This window comes from Citrus sinensis, chromosome 4 (genome assembly GCF_022201045.2).
Source record: "Citrus sinensis cultivar Valencia sweet orange chromosome 4, DVS_A1.0, whole genome shotgun sequence".
Classification (NCBI taxonomy): Eukaryota; Viridiplantae; Streptophyta; class Magnoliopsida; order Sapindales; family Rutaceae; genus Citrus; species Citrus sinensis.
The window spans coordinates 6106460-6132460 of NC_068559.1; the positions used below are offsets into that span (position 1 = coordinate 6106460).

Here is a 26001-nt window from a genome sequence, read left to right on the forward strand (position 1 = left end):
CAAAAATTTGAACCTAAGTAGCTAATTAAATAAAACTGCTTAAAAATTACTTAACCGAGTATATACAAAAATTAATTAAAAGAATAATTAAAGAAGCAGAAGAAGAATAGCTAGAAGATTACCAGGAGCAATATATCCATAAGTGCCAGCCAATAGAGTTCGATTGGATGAGTCAAAATTTAATAATCTAGCAACGCCAAAGTCAGCAACAAATGCTTCTAATTCTGAGTTGAGTAGAACGTTGTTGCTTGATATGTCGCGGTGAACAATTGGTGGTGTGCAGTCATGATGCAAGTATGACAAAGCATGAGCCATGCCCTTCACACCGTTCACCCTTTTAGTCCAATCCAACCCAACAGCTTCCTCATCTATGCGTAGAATACATAACAAGCTTCCCATTTCCATGTACTCATAGATCAAGAACACGCAGTTCTCGTGCAAACAAAAGCCGTAAAGCTTTACGATATTTCGATGCCGTATTTGGGACAGTAGACGAGCCTCATTCCGGAAACTCTCGAGGGAAGCTAACTCCTCAGTTTCTGAACGGTGAAGCTTCTTCAAAGCAACCACTTTTCCACTGGGCAGCCGTGCTCTGTAAACGCTGCCGTAGCCTCCGGTTCCAATGCAGTATTTGATATGGAAATCCTCAGTAGCTTCAATCATGTCTTGAAATGTAATTCTACCGTCGTAATTCCAAATTGCAAACTCATCAGCGCACTTGGTGATTTCTTCTGTCTCAGCTGGTTCAACTCTCTTATCCCTTCGTCTACGGACAAACAAGATTCCAAATATCAAGGCAAGGAATGCGACCATAGGGAGAATAATTGCAACCAAGCGAGTGACAATCTTTTTGTGATGTGGCGGTGGCGAATTTGCCGAAGTATTTGGGATTTCTACCTCGAAATTGTTGCCTGACACATATAAGAGAGGCACTTTTTTGACAGATTCAGGGATGCTACCGGAAAGGCTATTCATGGAAAGGTTCACGGTATCTATGCGTCGAATTTCTCCAAGCTGGGAAGGTATTTTACCATTAATCAAGTTATGGCTTAAATCAAGATAATTTAGTTCTTGAAGTTTGCCAATCTCTGACGGAATGCTTCCGCTTAACAAGTTGTTTCCCAATATTAATATCCGCAGCTTTGAGCAATTCATGAGTTCTGGAGGAATTGGACCATCAAGTTTGTTGTTGTACATATTTAAAGTAGTTAGCTGAGTCAAATGACCCAGGGACGACGGGATTGGACCAACAAGTTTGTTTTCGGACAATTCTAAATCTGTCAACCTATTTAAATGACCAAGTGTTAAAGGAATAGATCCAGTTAGATTGTTATATTCCAGGGACAGAGATGTCAAGTTGACTAAACCAGCTATGGTGGAAGGAATTGGACCTTCAAGTTTGTTGTCGGACAAGTCAAGAACTTGAAAAAAGTTCAAATTCCCGATTTCTAATGGGATGGAACCATTGATTAGGTTTGAGTACATATACAAAGTAGTTAGTTGAGTCAAATGACCCACAGACGAAGGGATTGGACCAAGAAGTTTGTTTTCGAACAATTCTAAATCTGTCAACCTGTTTAAATGATCAAGTGTTGAAGGAATAGATCCCGTTAGATTGTTATATTTCAGGGACAGAGATGTCAAGTTGACTAAACCAGCTATGGTGGAAGGAATTGGACCTTTAAGTTTGTTGTCGGACAGGTCAAGAACTTGAAGAAAGTTCAAATTCCCGATTTCTAATGGGATGGAACCATTGATTAGGTTTGAGTGCATATAAAAAGTAGTTAGCTGAGTCAAATGACCTACAGACGAAGGGATTGGGCCAACAAGTTTGTTCTGGGACAAGTCTAAACTTCTCAACCTCTTTAAATGGCCAAGTGTTTGAAGGAATTGAACCTCCAATTTCATTTCAGGACAGGTCAAGAACTTGAAGAAAGTTCAAATTCCCGATTTCTAATGGGATGGAAACATCAATGTGGTTTGAGGCAATAGCCAAAGTAGTTAGATGGGTTAGATGACCTACAATGGAGGGGATATTACCAACAAGGGAGTTAGAAGACAAGTGCAAATTTTCCAATTTGCTTAGACGACCAAGAGTTGGAGGGATATATCCCCAGAGGAAATTATCAGATAGATCCAGGTGGACGAGATTCCTCCATCTCCCCATCTCTGAAGGGATAATTCCTGTTGCGCATGTGATTTATGAAAAACGAGATCAGTATTCACTATCCTCATAGAAATAAAATTTATAAAGAAATGCTTAGGTTGTAAAAATTAATAGATTTTTTAGTGCTCTAATAGTTTTTTTTTTCTTATTTTTTGTTGGGGCTCGTCAATGCTGCAAATTTTAGACTGAAAGTTAAATCTGCAGATGCAACAAATATATCAATAAATTAATACAAAACTATGGAGATTAGAGAGAATCACTCTCAGTGCTCTCAATTGACTACCCTATTGTTGTGCAAATTTTAATGAACTCGCAAGCGCACGAATCTATTGTAGTATAGACTAATGGTGACGAGTGTCGATCCCACGAGGAGGTGGATTTTAATTATATATAGAATTAATTTTGTAAATGGGTGGTTGGAATTGTGGTGGAAGTGATTTAAATTATCCTAAAATTGGAATTGAAATGGCGATAATAAATTCTAAAATTGGACTTGCAATGGCGAGAATAAATTGAAGAGAAATCTATTAAAATGACTTATTTGGGTATCTGGATCCGTATCAACATGCATCATGGGCTAAATATTCCTTATTAATGCCAATTAAATCATGAGGGGGGAATCCACACCTCATGAACCACGCTCTAATCAATATGGTGCTAAGGGCTTATCGTGCCAAATAATAATAACCTTGTACTAGAGGGCCGGTGAAACCAAGGCGGTACTAGACAAGATTAGTATTATTTGTCGACGAGAAGTCAAAACATCCACAAAAACTAGAGGGGAAGAGAAAATAAATTTACCAAATTAAGCCCATGACACATGTTGAGACTTCACCTTCAACCCAAGCTTGAAAGAAAATTAGCCACTCATAATTGAACTAGGGGCAAAATGAGAATTTATTAAAATACGAAGAAAATACAAGATAAAGAAGGAATTACAGAAAATAAAGTCCAAAAATGGATTCAGCGATATCAAATTAGGGGGGGGAGGCCCCCTTTTTATAGATACATGGAGTAAATTATGGCCATCGGATTAAAAACAGTTTGGACGCTCAGGATTACGCCACGTCATCAGTCAACAGTCCACGGTTTGACCACGTGGATGAACAGTAATACGGTTTGACTCGGATGAACAGTAACGCGGTTTGGTTGAAAATAATCCTGTGTGATGCATGTACCGTACGCGAGATTTTTCGTCCACTGATATGCTGCCACGTCACCATCAACAGTACATAAGAATTTTAGCCCAACAGGATCGTGACACCTCATCAGTCAATGCCACATCATCATCTGTCTATGTGAACAGTGTCGTGAACAGTAACGTATATACAGTACCGTACACGTGAATAGTACCGTACATGTGATCAGTGCCATTTTTCTTTTTATGCTTCTCCTAAGGTTTTCGACCGTCCTGAGTTCAAAAGTGATGTCCGTTTTGCCATCTGATTTCTCGTTTATTGTGAAATGACTATGATGCCCCTAAAATACATAAAATACTTAATTAAAATAAAACACATGTAATTAAATCACAAGAAAGTTAAATACATAAAAGTAAGGGTTGTTAATAAGACTTGAAATGTAAAATGACGGTTTTCTCCTTTATAAATATGCATTTTCTAACACTCAACACACCCCCCAACCAGTTTATTGCTAGTCCCTAGCAAATAAAGCGAAAACAAAAAAAATAATTTTTTTTAATAGAAACACTCATATTTATTCCATCAGATTAATGATAGCAATTAAATAAAAGTATAAGCATTATCTCCAGTCTAAAGCAACATCACACCCACATCAACCATCCACATGAATCAGCCCAGTAGACTTTGTCATAGCTACTTTCAAGAATGACATGTCAAACCCCAAACTGGAAGTAGTGACACTCTCACAAAGAAATTAAAACCAATAAAAATAGTCACTCCAATGAATGGTAATTGAGAGAGAAAATAATAAAGAAGTGATATCACATGCTCTCACCAAAATGAAATAAATATGCCCTCAGCTTAGAAATAATACGATCTCAAGTCAAATAAAAATGCTAGTTAACCCAATTTATTTGTCTTATTTATTTATTTATTTATTTTTATTATGCAGCACTACATCTTTTTAGCTCATATAACTAGCTTCTACTTCAGACTATAGTTCCCTAAACTCAAGAAGGACTTTTATTAGGACGTACCGTAGGTTAGGGACATGGTTAACAAAGAAGGGAAATAAGGAAAATAAAGTGTATGTTTGAGAAAAAAAAATTGCAGGGATTTTTTTTTTTTTGGAAGTTGCAAGGTGGATTTCACCTATTGTTGTTATTTTTTTATTTTTTATTTTTCTTTTGAAACAACAATTTTTGTTTTTTTGTTTTTTGTTTTTTTTTTACTTTTATTTGGCATAACTTCACTGAACAAAAATACTTATTTACATTTTTCTCAAACATAAATAGGTGATGGAACTTATAAGACATTGGGTAATACTCCAAATCGGAGTGGGTCAAGATAAGTTAAACAAATAAAAGGTTTTTTTTTTTTTTAAAAAAAGGCTCAAAATGGTTAACTATGGATATTTCACAAAAGGGATGGCTAGAAAGGCTCAAACGGATCAAAGATGGCCTTTCCATCGTCTTTTAGGGCTCTAAATAATCATCCATATCTACTAGTTAGATGGGCCTCCCAATGTAGCAACATACATTTTTTTTTCTTTTTCTTTTTTTTTTATTTTACCATTTTTTTTAAGGGTTAACTCAAAAGAAATCTAGAGATCGTGTATAAAATAATAAACTGCTAAGCTGTATAGAGAATGGGCAAAAGGGTTACTCTCCAAGAAAATGATAGGCTCAACAACTCACTTGGCATTTATTTATAGCATGTTCATTCCTTCAAGCAACTTATATTTGTCTCCGACATCAACATGTAAAGTAGCAAACATAGCGTAACATCACTTAAGACTAAAGATAATACAAATACTAAAATTTGAAATTAATCATGTCATCCAATGTTAAAACAAATCACACAAATTATTATTATTATTTTTTAAACAACATTCTACCCCCCAACCTATTCTAAGCATGAAAGGAAAATATGCATGCAGAAATGTGAATATGATGCAGAAAAACTAATTAGAAAAGTTACACTTAAAATGATGGAAAACCAAAATGATTTTTTTTTTAAAGAAGATGCGTTTCTAGAGGAACTACACTCCATATTCAGCCATCTTCGACTCACAAGTTGGAAAATGTATATTTATAGAGGAGAAATTAAAAAGAAGAAAAATAAACATAAAAACATAATACAGAAAAAGAAAATGTCTGAAATTTTTTTAATTTTTTTTTAATTTCTTTAACGATGAAGATGCGTTTCTAGAGTAACTATACTCCATATTCAGCCATCTTCAACACAAAAAGTTAGCAACAGTTAGTTTCTACAACAAAAAATTAGTAAAAACTTAACCAAAATTCCACATTTGTCGACTATTCCCTCCCCCCAACCAGAACGAAACATTATCCTCAATGTTTTAAAGGAAAGAAGTAGAGTTTAGAAGACATCACCTGGGTGGTGCAACACAGAAGAAAATATTTATAGGCGGAGAGTTAAATCTAATTTTTACTTCTTACTGCGGCTACTGTTACCATCATTATTTGGAGGCTCCAACCCCAACACAAAGGTCTAGGGGTCTGGGTCCGGTTTATAAGCTTGTAACAGATCAAGTAGCTCATTAGCAGTGTGAGCACAAATAAAGAGTTTTTTCGCATTAGGGGGAATGAAATAGTTTTTTATTGCATGGTTAAGAAATGCGATAAAGCCATCATAAAAGTTATTGACATTTAACAAACCGATGGGTTTCTGGTGGATGTACAGATGGGCCCAAGATGCTAGTGTGATAAGTGCCTCTAGTGTTGCAAGATCTCCTGGAAGGAAAATAAAAGCATCAGCATGATTAAGCATTTCAGTTATTCTTTCTTGCATACCTGAGACGACTAACTCTTCTCCAGTTGATGAGTCAAACGAACTACCCAAAGGTTTTAGGGCTCTTGGGATGATGCCTAACACTTGGCTGCCTCTGATAAAAGCTGCTTCTGAGACCATTTTTGTTAACCCTCGATTACCTCCTCCATACACCAAGTGTAATTTTCTCGCTGCTATGCTGCGACCAAGATCTATGGCTGCCTCAACAAACTCTTTATGTTTGCCATATGAAAATCCAGAAAGCACACAAATGTTCTTGAATTGTCTATTTGGAGTAGCTGCCATTGGGATACTTCTCAAAAAATAATTTGTTAGTGCTTGACAAAAAAAATCACATTTAAGAGTCTTGGTGACAATGGGTCACAGTTGTGTATGAGGTAACATGTCAGTGTCAAATAACGCGTAAAGCACGTGGCTCGCGAGTCAAAAAGGAAACAGTAAAAAGGGAAAAAGAAAACAATAATAAGGAAAAAGCAAACAGTAATAAAATTATTAAAGACAATAATGCACACAGTAAAACAATAGTGAAATAAAATAACAGTAAAGTGAAAGGATATTTACAGGTAGTTGCGACTGTGGCTCACATCTTCCTCTGGTTTTACGTCCAGAAACGGCTTGAACGCCCTCTATGGGTCGAGGATAGGCTTCATATCCAGTTTTCTTATAAATTGGCAAACAGGGTCGTTTATAGTCAGATTCCCGAGACTATATCGTGCATGCTCTTTCTGGAATAATGGCCATAACTGGAGAATCGCTCCTTGCACATATCCACTGGGATGCGTTTCAAGAGGCAAAAGGATATCATCCAATGACTCCTTATTCAAGCCATCCTTAATGAATTGAATCTTATCTTCCCTGTTATCAGACATCATTCCTAAAGAACATGGGTTTTTATTGCAACTCATTCTGGCACACTTATGACAAGCAACAGAAATTCTTCGAGCTCGTCATTTTCTTGCATAATTTCCTTTACCACAACCAGGCATGTATGTAATAAATTTTGGAGGTAACTCACCTGTCGATCGTACTTTAGCCTCGATTAACCAACGGATGTCAGCAGGTATGTTATTCCTCAAGAGTAATCGGATGCGTTCGGACCGAACTTTATAGATCGTAAGGAGGGCACTCTGACGAAGTAAAGGGAATCGCTTGTGAAGCTTCGCTAGAATCTCGTTTCTGTCCATACTTTCGCCTCAGAATATTAGTTATTATGGGAAACTGAAGTAACCGACTTGATTGTCACGGAGTACCGTTATCCGCCACTTCACCGGGGTAACAAACTAAAGCACACAAATAGAAAAACAAATTAAAACACACAAAGAAAATTAAAATCGTCCTCTTATTGAATTTACCTCAAGCTCCAACTGGATGTCATAAACACTTCTCTCAATGTCTCTGAGTTGGCTTTCTAAACCCTCAACATAGGCTACTAACTCTGGTGGTTGTAGAGTCCAAATACGATGTGTTTTACAAAATTGAATCTGTCTTTTGAGATGAGTTTTGACACGTTAAAGTGGTTTAAGAATGTTCAGGAGGAACGGTCTAAGTATGAGACTCATGATTAACAATGATAAGAGAAAACTTACTAGTTAAACAAACACACTTATGCAAAAATAATTTCAATTAGCAAAAGAATAATATAAAGAAAGAAAGAAAAATCAAATCAACGAAAAGAAAAATCAATTCAAATCTGGTGGGTCACTCAAATTTATTTCGGTGTCTTCTCCATGTGGTTGGTATTCTAGATATGGTTTTAATCTTTGACCATTAACTTTAAACGTGACACCGTTCTTTGGGTCCTTAATTTCAATTGCCCTATGTGGAAAAATAGTATGAACAATAAATGGGCCAGACCAACGAGAGCGTAACTTACCTGGGAATAGGTGCAAACGAGAATTGAATAAAAGCACTTTCTGACCTGGAGTGAAAGATTTTCTCATAATTTGCTTGTCATGGAAGGCTTTCATTCGTTGCTTGTAAATCTTGGCATTTTCGTACGCGTCATTGCGAATTTCTTCAAGTTCTGCCAGCTGTAATCTTCTTTCTGAGCTGGCTTGCTGCATGTCAAAATTGAATTTCTTGATGGCCCAATATGCACGATGCTCGAGTTCCACAGGTAGGTGGCAAGCTTTTCCATACACTAGCCTGTAGGGTGACATCCCAATCGGGGTCTTGAAAGCCGTTCTATATGCCCATAATGCACCATCAAGTCTTAATGACCAATCTTTCCTGTCTGGCCTCACTGTCTTTTCTAATATGTGCTTTATTTCTCGATTGGAAATCTCAACTTGGGCACTGGTTTGCGGATGATACGGGGTCGCCACTTTGTGTGTGATTGAATACTTTGTCAAAAGAGCCTTGAATGGTTTGTTACAAAAGTGGGCACCACCATCACTGATTATTGCTCGAGGGAATCCAAAGCGCGAAACAATGTTGCTTTTCAAAAATCCTATCACCACCTTGTGATCATTGGTCCTACATGAAATTGCTTCTACCCATTTCGATATGTAGTCAACAGCAACCAATATGTATTGATGGCCAAAAGAATGGGGAAAGGGTCCCATGAAGTCGATACCCCATACATCAAAAATCTCAACCACTAAAATTGGATTTAGTGGCATCATGTTCCTTCGTGTAATGCTCCCCATTCGTTGACACCTATCACATGAAGAACAAAAAGTGTAAGCATCTTGAAATATAGTTGGCCAATAAAAACCACATTGTAAAACTTTAGTTGCTGTTTTCTTAGCACTGAAATGGCCTCCACAAGCTTGTTCATGGCAGAATGAAAGAATATTCTGAATTTCATTTTCTGGGACATATCGTCTAACAATTTGGTCTGCACAATACTTGAACAAATACGGGTCATCCCAAAAGAAATTCTTTATCTCTGCAAATAATTTAGCCTTATCTTGCTTGGTCCAATGCTCTGGAAGTTTACCTGTAACAAGATAATTAACTATATCACCATACCAAGGCAATACTTCCGCACTCATTAATTGTTCATCTGGAAATGACTCATTCAATATTAATGGCTCTGTAATTGTGTCAAAATGGAGACGAGAGAGGTGGTCCGCCACAACATTTTCTGTCCCTTTCTTATCTTTGAATTCCAAGTCAAATTCCTGCAAAAGTAACACCCAATGAATTAGTCTGGCTTTTGCATATTTCTTTATGAGAAGATATTTAAGAGCAGCATGATCCGTGAATATAATTATTTTACAACCAATGAGATAGGATCGAAATTTTTCCAATGCAAACACTACTGCTAGCATTTCTTTTTCAGTAGTTGAATAATTCAACTGGGCATCATTTAATGTCATACTAGCATAGTAAATAACGTGGGGAATTCGATCAACTCTTTGTCCTAATACTGCTCCTACTGCATAATCAGATGCATCACACATGAGCTCAAATGGTAAGTTCCAGTTCGGGGACTGAATGATGGGTGATGATGTCAATAAATGCTTTAATTTTTCAAACGCAACAAGACATGAATCATCAAAGACAAAAGGTACATCCTTAGCAAGTAGATTGCATAAGGGTCTAGAAACTTTGCTAAAATCTTTAATGAAACGTCTATAGAAACCAGCATGCCCAAGGAAAGATCTTACTTCTCTGACTATTTTGGGTGGAGGAAGATTAGAAATGAGATCCACTTTAGCTTTGTCAACCTCAATACCATTGCTCGAAATAATGTGACCAAGAACAATACCTTGTTTTACCATAAAATGGCACTTCTCCCAATTTAAGATCAAGTTCTTCTCAATACATCTCTGCAGAACTAGTGTTAGATGATGTAAACATTGATCAAACGAATCACCAAAGACAGAAAAGTCATCCATAAAGACTTCAAGGAATCGTTCAACCATATCAGAAAAAATGCTCAACATGCATCGTTGAAATGTAGCAGGTGCATTACATAATCCAAATGGCATTCTCCTATATGCAAAAGTGCCAAAAGGGCAAGTGAAAGTGGTTTTCTCCTGATCTTTTGGTGCTATGGGGATCTGATTATATCCTGAGTAGCCATCTAAAAAGCAATAAAATTCATGACCTGCTAATCTATCAAGCATTTGATCAATAAATGGTAAAGGAAAATGGTCTTTACGTGTGACAGAATTCAACTTTCTATAATCAATGCATACACGCCATTCTGTAGTTACTCTAGTTGGTATCAATTCATTATCAGCATTCATAACTACTGTGACTCCTGACTTTTTAGGGACAACTTGTACAGGACTGACCCATGAACTATCAGAAATTGGGTAAATGATACCTGCGTCTAATAGCTTAAGGACTTCAGTTCTAACAACTTCTTTCATATTAGGATTTAACCGACGTTGCATTTCCCTAGTAGATTTAGCATTTTCATCGAGGTGAATGTAATGCATGCAGTCTACTGGGTTTATACCTTTCATGTCTGCTATAGTCCATCCTAATGCTCCTTTGTGCTCTTTTAAAACATCCAACAACTTACCTTTTTGTTCGTCATTGAGGGATGATGAGATGATTACCGGCAGAGTGCTTTCTTCTCCCAAAAATGCATATTCCAGAGTGTTGGGTAATGGTTTGAGCTCGAGTTTCGGTGGTGATTCTGATGATGGGATGAGTTTCTTCTCTGATGGTGCTAGTTGTTCAACTCTTGACTTCCATTTATTAGTGTCCATGGATGGTGCTAAGTCAAGTAGGGCATTGACCTCATCGACCGATCTGTTAATATTAAAATCAAAACCAAAGTGAGTTAAACATGTTTGTAAAGGATCATCACTAAGGTTTGAAAGAAAAGTGTTATCAACTATTGTTTCAATTAAATCCACATCAATAATTCCATCATCTGCATTGTGAGGTTGTTTGGCAATGTTGAAGATGTTCAGTTCCATAGTCATATTGCCGAAGGACAACTGCATATTTCCAGTTCTGCATTGAATGTGAGCATCCGCAGTTGCCAAGAAAGGTCGGCCTAGGATAATGGGGATGTGCTTCCTTGAATCCTGTATTGGTTGAGTGTCAATTACAATGAAATCAACAGGAAAATAGAACTTGTCTACCTGGATAAGCACGTCCTCCACAATACCACGAGGTATTTTTGTGGACCAATCTGCAAGTTGTAACACCAATGGAGTTGGGTGTAATTCTCTCAATCCAAGTTTCACGAATACTGAATAAGGCAACAGATTTACACTAGCTCCTAAATCCAACAAAGCATTCTCAATTGTGTGGTTCCCTATACTGCATGAGATAGTGGGGGAGCCTGGGTTTTTGCATTTTAAAGGAATTTTATGTTGGAGTATAGAACTAACGTTTTCTGTTAAAAATGCCTTCTTTTGAACATGTATATTTCTCTTTTTAGTACAAAGGTCTTTAAGAAACTTGGCATAAGATGGAACTTGTTTAATAGCATCAAGCAAAAGGATGTTAACACTTACCTGTTTGAAGATTTCAAGAATCTCACCTGTGGATTTTCCCTTTTTTCCTTTAGCTAATCTCTGAGGAAATGGAGCTTTGGGAACATATTCCCGTGGGTTGGTTTTTTCTTTCTCCTCCGGTGATGAGTCCTCAAGACTCACATGTACAATTTGATTTTCTTTTGTCACCGACATCTCCACTTTGTTGTCGACTTCTTTTCCTTTTCTCAAGGTCATAACTGCTTTGACTTCTCCATGCTGTTGTAGTGAACTGGTACTTGCTTCATGCACTCCTTTAGGATTAGGCACTGGTTGACTTAGAAATTTACCTTTCCCAACAGTCATTGCCAAGGTCTGAACTGAAGAAGCCAGTTGTCCCACCATCTTCTCGAGGCTTGAAACTGATTGGGCTTATGAGTTGAAGCCCGCTCTCAATTCATTTCGTAGTCCATCAATGGTGCGGTTCTGTTGCTCAATCGTGGAGTGAATAACATTCTTGAAATTCTGGAATGCATCCTCCCATGGTCTGGGTTGAGAGTAGTTCTGGTTTTGATTGTATGGACTAAATGGGGGCTGAGAGGCTTAAGGATTTTGTGGAATTTGTTGCATTGGTGTAGCTGGAGCTGCTGGTCCATTCTGTTGGAATCCTTGAGACCATGAAAAATTAGGGTGGTCTCTCCATCCAGGGTTATATGTGTTGGAGTATGGGTTGTAATTTGATGGCTTTCTCATTACACCTATGGCATTGGCTTGATCTGAGTATAAGTCATGGTCATGTGGCTCTGTTGATTTAGCAGTCGATAACGATGCTATTTGTCGAGCAAGACCTTCAACCATCTCCTTGACTTCTTTGATTCCCGAAGTTGACTCGCCAATTTGAACCTCATTCACTCCTTTAATTCTTCTAGTATTCCGGAGTGATCGACTCCGTTGTTGGGAATTATCCGCTTGTCGTTGAAAGAATTCCCAAATCTCTGATGCACTTTTTGACATTAGCTCTCCTCCACTTGTTGCCATTAGCCATTCCTGCACATTCGGCAATAATCCCTCCAAAAAGTATTGGCATTGGTGCCATTTCTCGTACCTATGATGTGGACACTTCAAGAGTAGCCAATTGAATCGTTCCCACGTTTCGAAAAACTACTCGTCTTCTCTCTGTGTAAACTCTGAAATTTCCCTGCGAATAGCATTGGTTTTATGCACTGGGAAATATTTATTCAAAAATTTTGTAACCATTTGTTCCCATGATGTGATGCTATTAGCAGGCAAAGTATTTAACCATGAACGAGCTCTATCCTTTAAAGAAAATGAGAATAATCTGAGTTTAACATCATCGTTTGAAAAATTTTCATATTTAAAAGTTTGACAAATTGCATGAAAATCATTCAGATGATTATATGGGTCCTCATTTTCTAGGCCATAAAATGTTGGGAGACAATTTAGCACACTGGGTTTTAATTCAAAACTTCTAGCAGCTACATTTGGGTATCTTATGCATGATGTGCTCAAATTAGCTAAGGGACTAAAATAGTCCTTAAATGGCCTCTCTTGTGGTGCTTGTAAATCCATTCCAATTTTATTTTTAATGTGCTTTTGTGTGCGAAGTATTTTTCAAGTTCAAGGTCTATAGGTTCAAGATTGGGTAATAATGACCTTCGACCATGCATGCAAAACAAATAAAATAAAAAATAAAGATGGGAACAAAATAAATAAAAATAAAGAAAAAGAAGAAATTACGATACTAACCTTATTGCGCTATTACAACCTTTCTATAAAAATACACAAAAATAAATACGTGAAATAAATTAACTAAAAATTAAATTAATTAAATAAAAAAATTACAAAGAAAAATAAATTGAAAATTAAATCACAGAATTTTAAAGAAGAGAAAAAGAAAAGAAATACTAACCTTTAAATGTAGATTCACTTTTTTTTTCTTTTTTTTTAATAAAAATAAAAAAATACAAGAAAACAAATAAAAGAAATTATTCACAAAAATTAATTCTATGAATTAAAAGTACTTACCTCCCCGGCAACGGCGCCAAAAACTTATTGTGCAAATTTTAATGAACTCGCAAGCACACGAATCTATTGTAGTATAGACTAATGGTGACGAGTGTCGATCCCATGAGGAGGTGGATTTTAATTATATATAGAATTAATTTTGTAAATGGGTGGTTGGAATTGTGGTGGAAGTGATTTAAATTATCCTAAAATTGGAATTGAAATGGCGATAATAAATTCTAAAATTAGACTTGCAATGGCGAGAATAAATTGAAGAGAAATCTATTGAAATGACGTACTTGAGTATCTGGATCCGTATCAACATGCATCATGGGCTAAATATTCCTTATTAATGCCAATTAAATCATGAGGGGGGAATCCACACCTCATGAACCACGCTCTAATCAATATGGTGATAAGGGCTTATCGTGCCAAATAATAATAACCTTGTACTAGAGGGCCGGTGAAACCAAGGCGGTACTAGACAAGATTAGTATTATTTGTCGACGAGAAGTCAAAACATCCACAAAAACTAGAGGGGAAGAGAAAATAAATTTACCAAATTAAGCCCATGACACATGTTGAGACTTCACCTTCAACCCAAGCTTGAAAGAAAATTAGCCACTCATAATTGAACTAGGGGCAAAATGAGAATTTATTAAAATACGAAGAAAATACAAGATAAAGAAGGAATTACAGAAAATAAAGTCCAAAAATGGATTCAGCGATATCAAATTAGGAGGGGGAGGCCCCCTTTTTATAGATACATGGAGTAAATTATGGCCATCGGATTAAAAACAGTTTGGACGCTCAGGATTACGCCACGTCATCAGTCAACAGTCCACGGTTTGACCACGTGGATGAACAGTAATACGGTTTGACTCGGATGAACAGTAACGCGGTTTGACTCGGATGAACAGTAACGCGGTTTTGTTGAAAATAATCCTGTGTGATGCATGTACCGTACGCGAGATTTTTCGTCCACTGATATGCTGCCACGTCACCATCAACAGTACATAAGAATTTTAGCCCAACAGGATCGTGACACCTCATCAGTCAATGCCACATCATCGGTCAATGCCACATCATCATCCGTCTATGTGAACAGTGTCGTGAACAGTAACGTATATACAGTACCGTACACGTGAATAGTACCGTACATGTGATCAGTGCCATTTTTCTTTTTATGCTTCTCCTAAGGTTTTCGACCGTCCTGAGTTCAAAAGTGATGTCCGTTTTGCCATCTGATTTCTCGTTTATTGTGAAATGACTATGATGCCCCTAAAATACATAAAATACTTAATTAAAATAAAACACATGTAATTAAATCACAAGAAAGTTAAATACATAAAAGTAAGGGTTGTTAATAAGACTTGAAATGTAAAATGACAGTTTTCTCCTTTATAAATATACATTTTCTAACACTCAACACCTATCCTGTAAATACAAAAGTAAATTTAGTAAATTAATGAGGAACTGTGTATGTGTGAAATTAAAAATAGTGCTTTTGATTTGTAATCATATCTTTTATAGGATATATTCATTGTCTACATATTTTAATTTATGTGTAGAAAATTAGATATATTCAATGTCTAATCTGATTCTACACAAAGACTAATGCCCCAAGATTGTGTAGGGGTGTTCATAATCCAATCCGATCCGCTCAATCCGTCTGATCCGTGAAAATCCGATCCGTGGATCCGTGAATTGGATATGGATTGAAAATTTAAAAATCCGCAGTCGATGGATTGGATATGGATTTACTTCTATAAATCCGTAAAAATCCGTGAATCCGCAAAATATATATATATATATATATATATATACATTTATTTAGTTAAAAAATTATTATAAATTTAATTAAAGAATATTATAAATGTGACATTACATAGTTACATAAGCACTATAATATGTCTTAGCTATTACCCAATAATAATATTAAATAATTAAATAATCAAATATACAAATATAACTTGTAAAAATTGTAAAACAAAATAAAAGCAAAGTCACACGCACTAGCAAAAACAAAGTAACATAACGCCAAGTTACCAACAATTTGCAAAGTCACCCAAAAGCAAAGTAACATAACACCAAGTCACCAACAATTTGCAAATAAAAAACCTTAAGCTTCCTTGTTGTCACATGCAATAGCAACACTCAATACTGGTTCGATACACTCTCGACACTGATTTGAAGGACGTCGGCCGCACGATTCCAGCAAGAGCAAGCCATCTTCTTCCCCGAGCCCATCGAGCCACTTCACAATCACTGGTTCCAGCCAAACAATTGCACTATCACAACCTTCAAGATCATCACCCGTACTTCTCCTAGTTCCAATAGTTGACGGCTCCATAATCACCACTTTTCGACAAGTATAACAGCCCTGGTGAAGGATCATACTGTGTTTGGTTTCAGAAACTTCACCATTTCAATTAATTGTGACTTTATTTGAATAATTAATTTCGGTGTTATATTAATGTATTATTGTAACTTTATTTGAACAATTAATCTCGATGTACTATATTTTGAAACTTTGAATGTATTATTTTAGTTTTATTTAAATAATTAATTTGTTTAAAATTTATTCAATTTTAAATTTAATTGGTAATAAAATTATTTTTATATTAGATTTTTTTTTTAATTTCATTAGTTCATGGATTGGGGAGAACTAAAAATTTTTAATTCGGAAGCTAATGCGTAAAATGGTGGATTGGATATGGATTAAGTTAAATCCGCATCCGATCCGCATACGTATGGATTGGATATGGATTGAGTCAAATCCGCATCCGATCTGCAGACGTATGAATTGGATTTGGATTGAGTTTAATCAATCTGTGGATTGGATTGGATTGAAAAATTATAATCCGCAAAATTGTGGATCGGATATGGATTGATGTCCAATCCGTAAAATCTGATCCGCGAACATCCCTAAGATTGTGATTGAAATGCTATAAGCAACTTATTTTATAAGTTTAGATAAAAATGAAGTTTGATGGCTTTGTTAAAAGTTGCTTCTTTTATAATTTTCTCTATTTTGACTGTAACTTTTAAAAACAGAACAAACATTATTTTTATAAGCAACTTATTAAACAAGTTGCTATATCTTTTTAAATATTCATATTATAACCTTAATATTTTAAGAAAAGAATAATTATATCTTACTTTTCTATAAGCTCTAATATATAAATAAAAGACAATTTAAACTCATGTTTATTTTAGTCATTAAATAATACAGCACATTCATAGTCAAATTTACTAAACATGAGCAAGATACTTTTTTAATCATCAACTTATTTCGTTCTCACAATAGAAATAACTTATTTTATCATCCACTGCCATCCTAAACTTGATGTTAAGTCACGTTTGGGATTGCATTAGATTGTCAAATAATCTAGAGAAATAGCTATTAAGGACGAAGAATAGGAAGAGGTTCGCCATAAGCAATATACTCGCAAGCTTGGCTACTAATAAACAGAGCATACAAGCTTAAACACCTAATATATATATATATATATATATATAGTAGTTTTTTGGCACAGGATCTTAAAGTGCGGGAAACATTAGGAAAAACTTTAAAACCGCGGGGTTTTAAAGGCTTAATACTTAAAGCACTTAAACTGCACGGTTTATGCGTTTTCCCAGACGTTCCCACACTTTAAAATTCTAAATTAGAATATTTTTATGTGTGTGTGTGTGTGTGTGTGGAGGGCAAATCTTTAACTACCTCCGGCTTAAAGGACCTATACAGTAACTCTTAAATCAAAGAGAGAAAATAGTTAATTCAATCTGATTGAATATGAATTGATATTCACCATATGATAATTACATAAAGATTGAGCCTTAAGTGTTTTACATTAAGTAATACTGCACCTGTTCTACACATTTAGACAACTCAGAGTAAGAATTATGAAAATGACAACCAAATCCAAACTAGCTAGGTGCACTATTATTATTTATCTTTGCTCCATAAATATTAGAAAGATAGAGGAGAGGAAGAAAAAGAAAAAACTAATTTTGTAGTCACAAATTAATCTTATGCTCTGATTTTGAAGCAAATCTGCAAAATATTTGAGGATCCAACCATGAAGCATGTCCACTTCAATCTTTTGCTGCACTGCTAACCATTATGGGTCGTCTTCTACTGCTGGCTGTATGTCTAAGCAATGGGAACCTACTCCAATTTACACACTATTAATTATGTTATCGAATAATTTAGTTAATAATTGAACACTTATTTTTTATTTTATAGAAAAATTTACATACTGTTTCTTATTGTCACTGCTATTATATTGTCTGATATCTTCCAAAACCCTATAATCTCCCCCCCACCAAAAAAAAAGAAGAAAAAGAATAAGGCATATAATTAAACGGGTAACTTCGATAGAAAAGAGTGTACAAAATTTTTAAGCTTAATTACCCCTCGCTGGTATAGGGATCACGAAGGTCATTAGGTAAAATAATGTTGTTACCAAATTTCTTTAAAACCACTCTTATATCTTGCAAATTAAAAAGAAATAGAAATCAAACAACAATTGAGGTAAACTTTATAATTAAAAAAGAAAATGAGAAAAATTAAATTATTAAAAGAATTAATTTGGGGATTAATCAATACTTACATGACCGCCGTAATGTGTTGTAATCTCATGTGGTCTCGTAACCACTCCATAAGACTTATTGCATGAATTCATATATTTTGTCAGATTAAATGAGTATGTTTGAAACATTGTGTCGTTTTTGCCAATTCCAATTGGTGAGACCATTTTACTGTATGTCTGGATGGAACTCCCCCTCCCTAAAAAAAATAATAAATCAATAAATAAATAAATAAGATAAAGAAGAAAAATATTTTTAATCATTCATAAATATGTATTCTCATAAATAAAATTTAGAGATGTACACAAAATAAGTATTGTTAGATGAAAGACTCATTCATTGCGACATGTTGTTTATTTGACGGTCTCAATAGTACTATTCAATTGGCTTATTGGCTTATATTTGTGTGGTGTAGATATATTTGAATAACATTGCAGAAATATGAGATAATATGGAAAATATTAGAAATAGTTAATAGCATTATTAAGATACTAAATATCACCCAAAATAATAAAATAAATAAAAAGCTCAAAGAGTTCTTGTTGTAAATTATGACTCAAATAGGAAAATAAACAAGACTAATCATATCTTTGTGTAAATTTAAGTTGTATAAAAAAACGTGTAGGTGTAATATTATAAATAAACTGATAGAGAAAAGAATGTGTAAACTCCTGTGATTTGACAAAATAATCAAAATAATCTGTTTATTTTTTAAAATAGTTACAAAGCTCGTTTTGTAACATACAAACTATGGAAATTCATGGGCTACTTAACATCCATTTTAATTATTTTTTTTTTTTACACAAAAACATCATAGACGAAAGAAGATAAAAAATTTCATTGCACTCAAATTTTTTTGCATCCGATCAATAAGGAAAAGAGGCAGAAAGTGTTGGAAATATAGCACAAGGGGCTATTTGAGGCGTGATTTTGAGTGAGACCTATGTGGTGTAAGTGAAAAGTTCAAATTGTTTCAAATGTTTCTCTGTAAATACTTCAAAATGGTTTTATCTATATGATCAAAATGATCCTTGGATAAATGAGAAATGGTAACTGAAAGTAAATTCATGGAATTGGAAAATTAAAGGAAAATACATTTGTCCCACATGAAAAAGGTAGTGAAGGCATGAAAGGTTTGTATATAATTACTCATGTGTGTATGAGTAAAATATAAACCAAAATGCTCTCTCTTCCGTCCCCCTTCCTGAGTATACAAAAGTTGGCCCAAAGTTGGCCTTAGTCTTGCACATTTGAAGTTCATCGTGAAACAATCCTATAGTTGCCGTTCAATCCTCTGGGCACTTAAAAAAAGGTTTTCTTTTTATTTTTTTTTTTAAATTTTTTAAATTTAATAAATGCCATATTATTTAATATTTAATTTTAAGGCATCTTTTTAAGTTGAGGGCAGGGAACCCCTCCGATACGTAATTTCGTGACTTGCTAATCTAATCACCTTGACTTTGAAGACTTCTTCCCCTAGTCAGCAATGATTTGGAACTTACGTCCTGACATATGCTGTGGAAAAAAAAGAATGAAGCAGACTTATTAAGTGGAGATGTTTCTTCAGTCTAGATATTTTCGTTTATACGTGTACACATATTCAATGTCTAACCTTATTTTGAACAAAGACTAATGTCTTATTTGGGATTACGGTTGAAATACTATAAACAATTTATTTTATAAGTTTTGATAAAAATAATGTTTGGAAATTTTGTTAAAAGTTAATTAATATTTTATCTATTTTGACAATAGCTTTTAAAACAAGTATGGGATTATTTTTAGAAGCAACTTATTAAATAAAATGCATTTTTTTAAATTTTCTATTATAACTAAGAAAAGAATAATTGTATCTTACTTTTTTTATAAATCCTAATATATAAATAAAAGACAATTTAAACTTATAATTATTTTAGTGATTATATAATAAAATAGTTCTTGCATAATTGAATTTACCAAACACTGAGCGAGCTACTTTTATAATCATTAGCTTATTTTATCTATATAACAGAAGTAGTTTATTTCAATAGCCACCGGAATCTCAAACTGATTTTAAGTCATGTTTGGAATTGCATGAGATTGTAAAAAATAATTAACAAAAGAAGCTATTATGTAGAAGCATAGGAACAGGTTGAGAATGAGAGATGCATGTACATGGAGGGCAAATTTTTTTACTCTCACCGGCTTCAACGACCCATACAGTAACTCCTAAATCAAAGGGGAGAAATGGTTAATTCAATGTGATTGTACATGAATTGATATTCACCATATGATTATTACATAAAGATTGAGCCCTTCATATGTGCTTTACATTAAGTAATACTGCACACTTGTTCTACACATTTAGACAACCCAGATTAAGAATAATGAAAATGAACTCTTAAACTAGCTAGGTGCTCTATTATTTATCTTTGCTCCATAAATATTAGAAAGATAGAGGAGAGGAAGAAAAAGAAAAGACTAATTTTGCAGTCCCAATTTAATCTTATGCTCTGATTTTGAAGCAAATCTGCAGAGTATTTAAGGATCCAATCATGAACCATGTCCACTTCAATCTTTCGCTGCATTACTAACCCCTCTGGATCATCTTCTGTTGCTGGCTGTATGTCTAAGCAATGGGAACCTGCTCTAATTTACACATTATTAATTATGTTATCCAATAATTTAGTTAATAATTGAACACTAATTTTTTTATTTTACAGAAACATTTACATACCATTTTTTGTTATCACTGCTATTATGCTATCTGATATATCTTCCAGAACACTGTAATCTCAAAAAAAAAAAAAAAACAAAAGAAGATGAAAAAGAAAAAGGTATATAATTAAATAGGTAACTTTGATAGAAAAGAATGTCCAAAATTCTTAAGCTTAATTACCCAGCGCTGCTATAGGGATCACGAAAGCCATTAGAGAAAATAAGGCTGCTACCAAATCTCTTTACAACCACTCTTATACCCTGCAAATTAAAAAGAAATAAAAATCGAACAAAAATTGAGATAAAATTTATAATTAAAAAAGAAAATGAAAAAAATTAAATTATTAAAAGAATTAATTTGGGGATTAATTGACACTTACATGACTACCGTAATAAGTTGTAATCCAATGTGGTATTGGAGCCACTCCATAAGACTTATTGCATGAATTCATATATTCTATCGTCTGCTTGAAAATTGTATTATTTTTTTCAATTCCAATTGATGAGACCATTTCACTGCATGTCTGCATGAGAAATCCCCCCCTCCCAAAACAAAAAAAAAAATCATAATAAATAAATAACTAAATAAAGGAGAAAACTATTTTTAATCATTCATAAATATGTAGTCTCATAAATAAAATTAAAAGATGTACATAAAATAGGTATTGTTAGCTAGGTGAGAGATTCATTCATCGCAACATGTTGTTTGTTTGACGATCTCAATAGAAGTATCTAATGAAATCATGTCACCCGTAATCACATACCTGCCAGCCTCAGCTCGAGTCTAGTGTTTCATCGGATAAGAATTCATCAACATCATGGCAAGAATTCTCCCATCTTAAAGCAACAATTCCTGAGAATATCCGGCCTAGGGTATCCGTGCCTTCTGAAGCTCCATGGATACCTTCACAAGCTTTGCTCACTGGATATTCCTGAGGATCATCATACTGAGCTGCACCCGTATACATACACTCTAAATAATCCTTCAATTCTGAAACATCCTTCAGAGGCTTGTAATCAAATAAACAACAACAACATAGAATTAAGTGCCACAAGGTTAGTAACATTATAAAAGATCTTTCAACAAGCCGTCTAAAACATGTTGTTATATTTAGTTAGATTACAATAAACTTTATAAGTATGAAGCTATTGATATTATCAAATGCAAACGTACAAATTTGGCCTTATTTGATAATCAGAGTTGTGCGTGGTTTTGTAGTTCAAATTTAGATTCTGTAAGATACGAACCTTTGGAGGCCTGAATCTAAGCACCAGTATACTATATATATATGGTAATGCAAAGGCCGTGTATAAGCCCAAATCCAGATTTTTACTTTGTATATTACACGTTAATCGAAATGTATATATACTCTGAGGATGACAGATAATTAATTAGACATAGTATATTCGATAATGATGCTACAATAACATTGCATTAATTGTAATTAAGGGAAAATCGGATGGATATATATAAGCAGTTATGTAAAGTAATATGATTACTTTCTTGCAGGTTTTGAACTTTTTAGAGAGAAAAGCAAGTCCATTTTTTCTAGCAGCGGTTTTATCCATTTCAGCCCAGGACTGTTTGATGGTCATGTAGCAGCTCTCCCTGGCTTCTTGCATCATTAATTTTCAAAATTTAATGGATTAATTTTCAAAATTTAATGGTTAAATTTTAACAAGAAAACACAATCATACATATATAGAATTTTAATTAATTAATTTTATTTCTTACCTTAAAGTCATTGGTGACAAGATCATAATATGTGTTTGAGTGTGTGATATTATCAAAATAGATAATTGGGGCGGACGACGCAACTACTCCCAAAGCACTGTAAGATGGTTATTTTTTAAAACGTAATTATCTTAAATATATTTATTATTTCTTAGTTTTACGATTGCTGAAAGTATTCATTAATTGGAATGCAAAATAAATTTGTATCAAAATAATATTGGCGTAATCAATATTTTGGTCAAACGAGATCAAAATGAATAAAATGATGCAATAAATGACACGACATTAATCAAAAGATGTAAGTAACTTAATAATATTAAAATTTACTTCCTCCATAAGATGCTGTCAAATAAAGTGGCCATTTAGATGGTCTAAAGCAGCCATCTAGATGATCAACAACAATTTTGTTCAAAGAAGACGAAGAATTTTGCAGCAAGTTTGAAAGAAAAAGAAGCACACGGCTTTAACATTTGAAAGAAGAAAAAGAAGGTAAAAAATAATATAGAATTGATGAATAGTGCCAAAGCTTTCTCTATAAATAGAAACGAAGAGAATGGGCAAATGCATTCCATTTAGAAAGCAATTTAGGGAGTTGAGAGAGAGTTCAAGAGCTTGCATTTATAAGTTCTTGTTACAGTGATTGAGAGAGTTTGGGTGTATTGGGGTTTTTGGGAAGTGAGCTAAAATACTACAATACTTGTAACTCTTTTTCACTAGTAAAATATTTCCTTCTGTCTTCGCCCGTGGATGTAGGCTAAAAGCCGAACCACGTAATTTTTGGTGTCCTCTATTGTACTTGTTCTTTATTTTCCTTCTAATTTCATTTTAGCTGCGGTCTTACTTCACCCTCCAATCCTAACAGTGGTATCAGAGCTATTGGTTGTATTTTTTAGAGTCAGGAACTGTTCACGTAAGGGGTACTATTCACATATACGGTACTGTACACATATACAATACTATTCACGTATACGGTACTATTCACGTGAAACGGTGGAAGTGATCCAAGAATTTTGTGGTGCAAAGCAGGAAATAGTGGTGTGAGTAAAGCAACTGTGTGATTTTGTACATGTCTAGGAAAGTTCTGTCACAAAGGCGATAAGAGCTTAAGGAGTCTGGGTTTTAAGTGGGACCATTGTGACCCCTCCAGTCTTTCCTGGGAACTTTCCTGGTGTGCATTCTCACACATACTCACAACTATTCAAGGTGGTACACTAACTTGTGTGCAATATTTATCAACAAAATGGTGGCAAAGTATGAAATTGAGAAGTTTAACGGAAATAATTTTTCGTTGTGGAAAATAAAGATGAAAGCTGTATTGAGGAAAAATAATTGTTTGGCAGCAATTGGAGAAAGGCCCATGGAGATAACTGATGACAAGTGGAACGAGGTAGACGGCAACGCCATTTCTGATCTACACTTGGCACTTGCGGATGGAGTATTATCCAGTGTGGCAGAGAAAAATACGGCGAAGGAAATATGGGATACTCTCACAAAATTATACGAGGCCAAGTCACTACACAACAAAATCTTCTTGAAAAGAAAACTCTATACTCTTCGAATGGCGGAATCTACAATGGTGACCGACCACATCAACACATTGAAGACTCTATTTTGGGTCATAATATAGAGGAAAATGAGCGTGTAGAGCTTCTATTTCAAAGTCTACCAGATTCGTATGATCAACTCATCATCAACCTGATGAACAACAATCCAGTGGAGAGTCTAGTTTTCGACGATGTTGCAGCCTCCGTATTAAATGAGGAGAGCAGGCGGAAAAATAAGGAAAACAGACAAGCAAGTTCGCAGCAAGCGGAGGCGCTATCGGTGACGAGAGGGAGATCAACAGAACGTGGCCCCAGTAGGAGTCAAAATTATGGTATATCAAAATCCAGAAGTAAGAAGAATGTTAAATGCTACAACTGTGGCAGGAAAGGGCACGTCAAGAAAGAGTGTTGGAGTAACCAGAAGAGAAGAGATGGTAAAAAACATGAGTCATCAAATGCTCAGGGGTGTGTAGCAAGTACCTCGGATGATGGCGAAATACTCTACAGCGAGGCAATAACTGTTTCAGAAGGCAGAAAACGACTATCTGATGTCTGGCTTATAGACTCAGGAGCTACCTGGCACATGACCTCTCGGAGAGAATGGTTCCACACATATGAACCTATCTCAGGAGGATCTGTATATATGGGTAATGATCATGCCTTGGAGATCGTTGGTATTGGTACTATCAAAATTAAAATGTTTGATGGTACAATTCGCACAATTGGAGAGGTACGACATGTCAATGGCCTGAAGAAAAATCTATTGTCTTTGGGACAAATGGATAGTCATGGGTACAAGACTCATGTGGAGAATGGAATTATGAAGATCGTTAAAGGCGCGCTTGTATTGATGAAGGCAGAAAAGATCGGTGCTAATCTATTCATGCTTAAAGGAGAAACACTATAGGAGGCTGATGCGTGTGTCGCGTCAAATGGAGAAGAGTCAACGATGATGTGGCATCTCAAACTTGGTCACATGTCAGAACAAGGTTTGAAGATTCTCTCTGAGCGAAAATTACTTCTGGGGCTCAAATCGGTAAGTTTACCATTTTGCGAGCATTGTGTTACAAGTAAGCAGCATATATTAAAATTCAGTAGATCTATTGCTAGAAGTAAATGCATTCTAGACTTGATTCATTCTGATGTTTGGGAATCACCGGATATATCCATGGGAGGTGCAAAGTACATGGTGACTTTCATTGATGATTATTCCAGAAGATGTTGGGTGTATCCAATTAAGAAAAAGTCAGATGTATTTCTAGTGTTTAAAGAATACAAAGCGCGGGTGGTGACACAACTTAAAAGTAAATTTTAACTCCCAAGTATAAGAGTGTCTTGTTGTATTATAACTCGGTGAGTCCGAGGTCGATCCACAGAGAAAAGATTTAATTAGTTTATTTTATTTTATCTAAAAATTGAAATTAAAACTTGAATATAAACAACTTAATTTAAATGAAACTATGGAATTGAACTAGTTAGGGTTATGGATCCACTCTTAGAAATAAATAAAACTTAATAAATTCTTTTTGCCAATTTATTTTAGATTTATTACCCAAAAGATTAATTATACAAATTATTATTATTTTCCCTTTAATTTTATGATGGATTAAGTATTTATTGTGCCAAAATTTAATTTGTCTACAATAAGGCAAAATACCATTTCACCATGCCTTATATTAAGATCTTAAGAATTTATTGTGCCAAATTCATTTGTTTGTCTACAATAAATCAAAATTTCAAAATATAAAACATGTATAAAATTAAATAGAAAATAATTTAATTTATAAAATTAAACATAGAATTTGATTAAATCATATTTATTTCTTAAGAGTTTCACCTTCCCCTAACTAATATTATTTAGTTAAGCATAATTAAAATAAAAAGTAGTAAAATTGAATTACTT

At 34.6% G+C, this 26001-nt stretch overlaps 4 protein-coding genes across 5 annotated transcripts in view; 1 reads left to right on the top strand and 3 right to left on the bottom strand.

The window, feature by feature from the left end:
* Positions 1–2147, bottom strand: part of LOC102610097 (MDIS1-interacting receptor like kinase 2) — a 37942-nt gene extending 35795 nt beyond the window's left edge. Inside the window, exon 1 of the mRNA XM_052439412.1 lies at positions 2020–2147. The gene's annotated coding sequence lies outside the window, so the exon portion shown is untranslated. The remainder of the gene's footprint in view (positions 1–2019) is intronic.
* LOC102631492 (uncharacterized) overlaps positions 1–26001 on the top strand; it is a 167683-nt gene that overhangs the window by 26920 nt on the left and 114762 nt on the right. The gene's annotated exons all lie outside the window — the stretch shown is intronic.
* Positions 1–26001, bottom strand: part of LOC102611904 (probable leucine-rich repeat receptor-like protein kinase At1g35710) — a 147257-nt gene that overhangs the window by 11730 nt on the left and 109526 nt on the right. The gene's annotated exons all lie outside the window — the stretch shown is intronic.
* On the bottom strand, positions 20392–21353 carry LOC107177860 (uncharacterized). Its single transcript, XM_052439421.1, has 3 exons — positions 21200–21353; positions 21001–21080; positions 20392–20888 (listed from the first exon to the last, which is right to left on the bottom strand). The coding sequence occupies exons 1-3, from the start codon at positions 21347–21349 to the stop codon at positions 20831–20833; spliced, it is 288 nt and encodes a 95-aa protein (XP_052295381.1). The 5' UTR covers positions 21350–21353; the 3' UTR covers positions 20392–20830.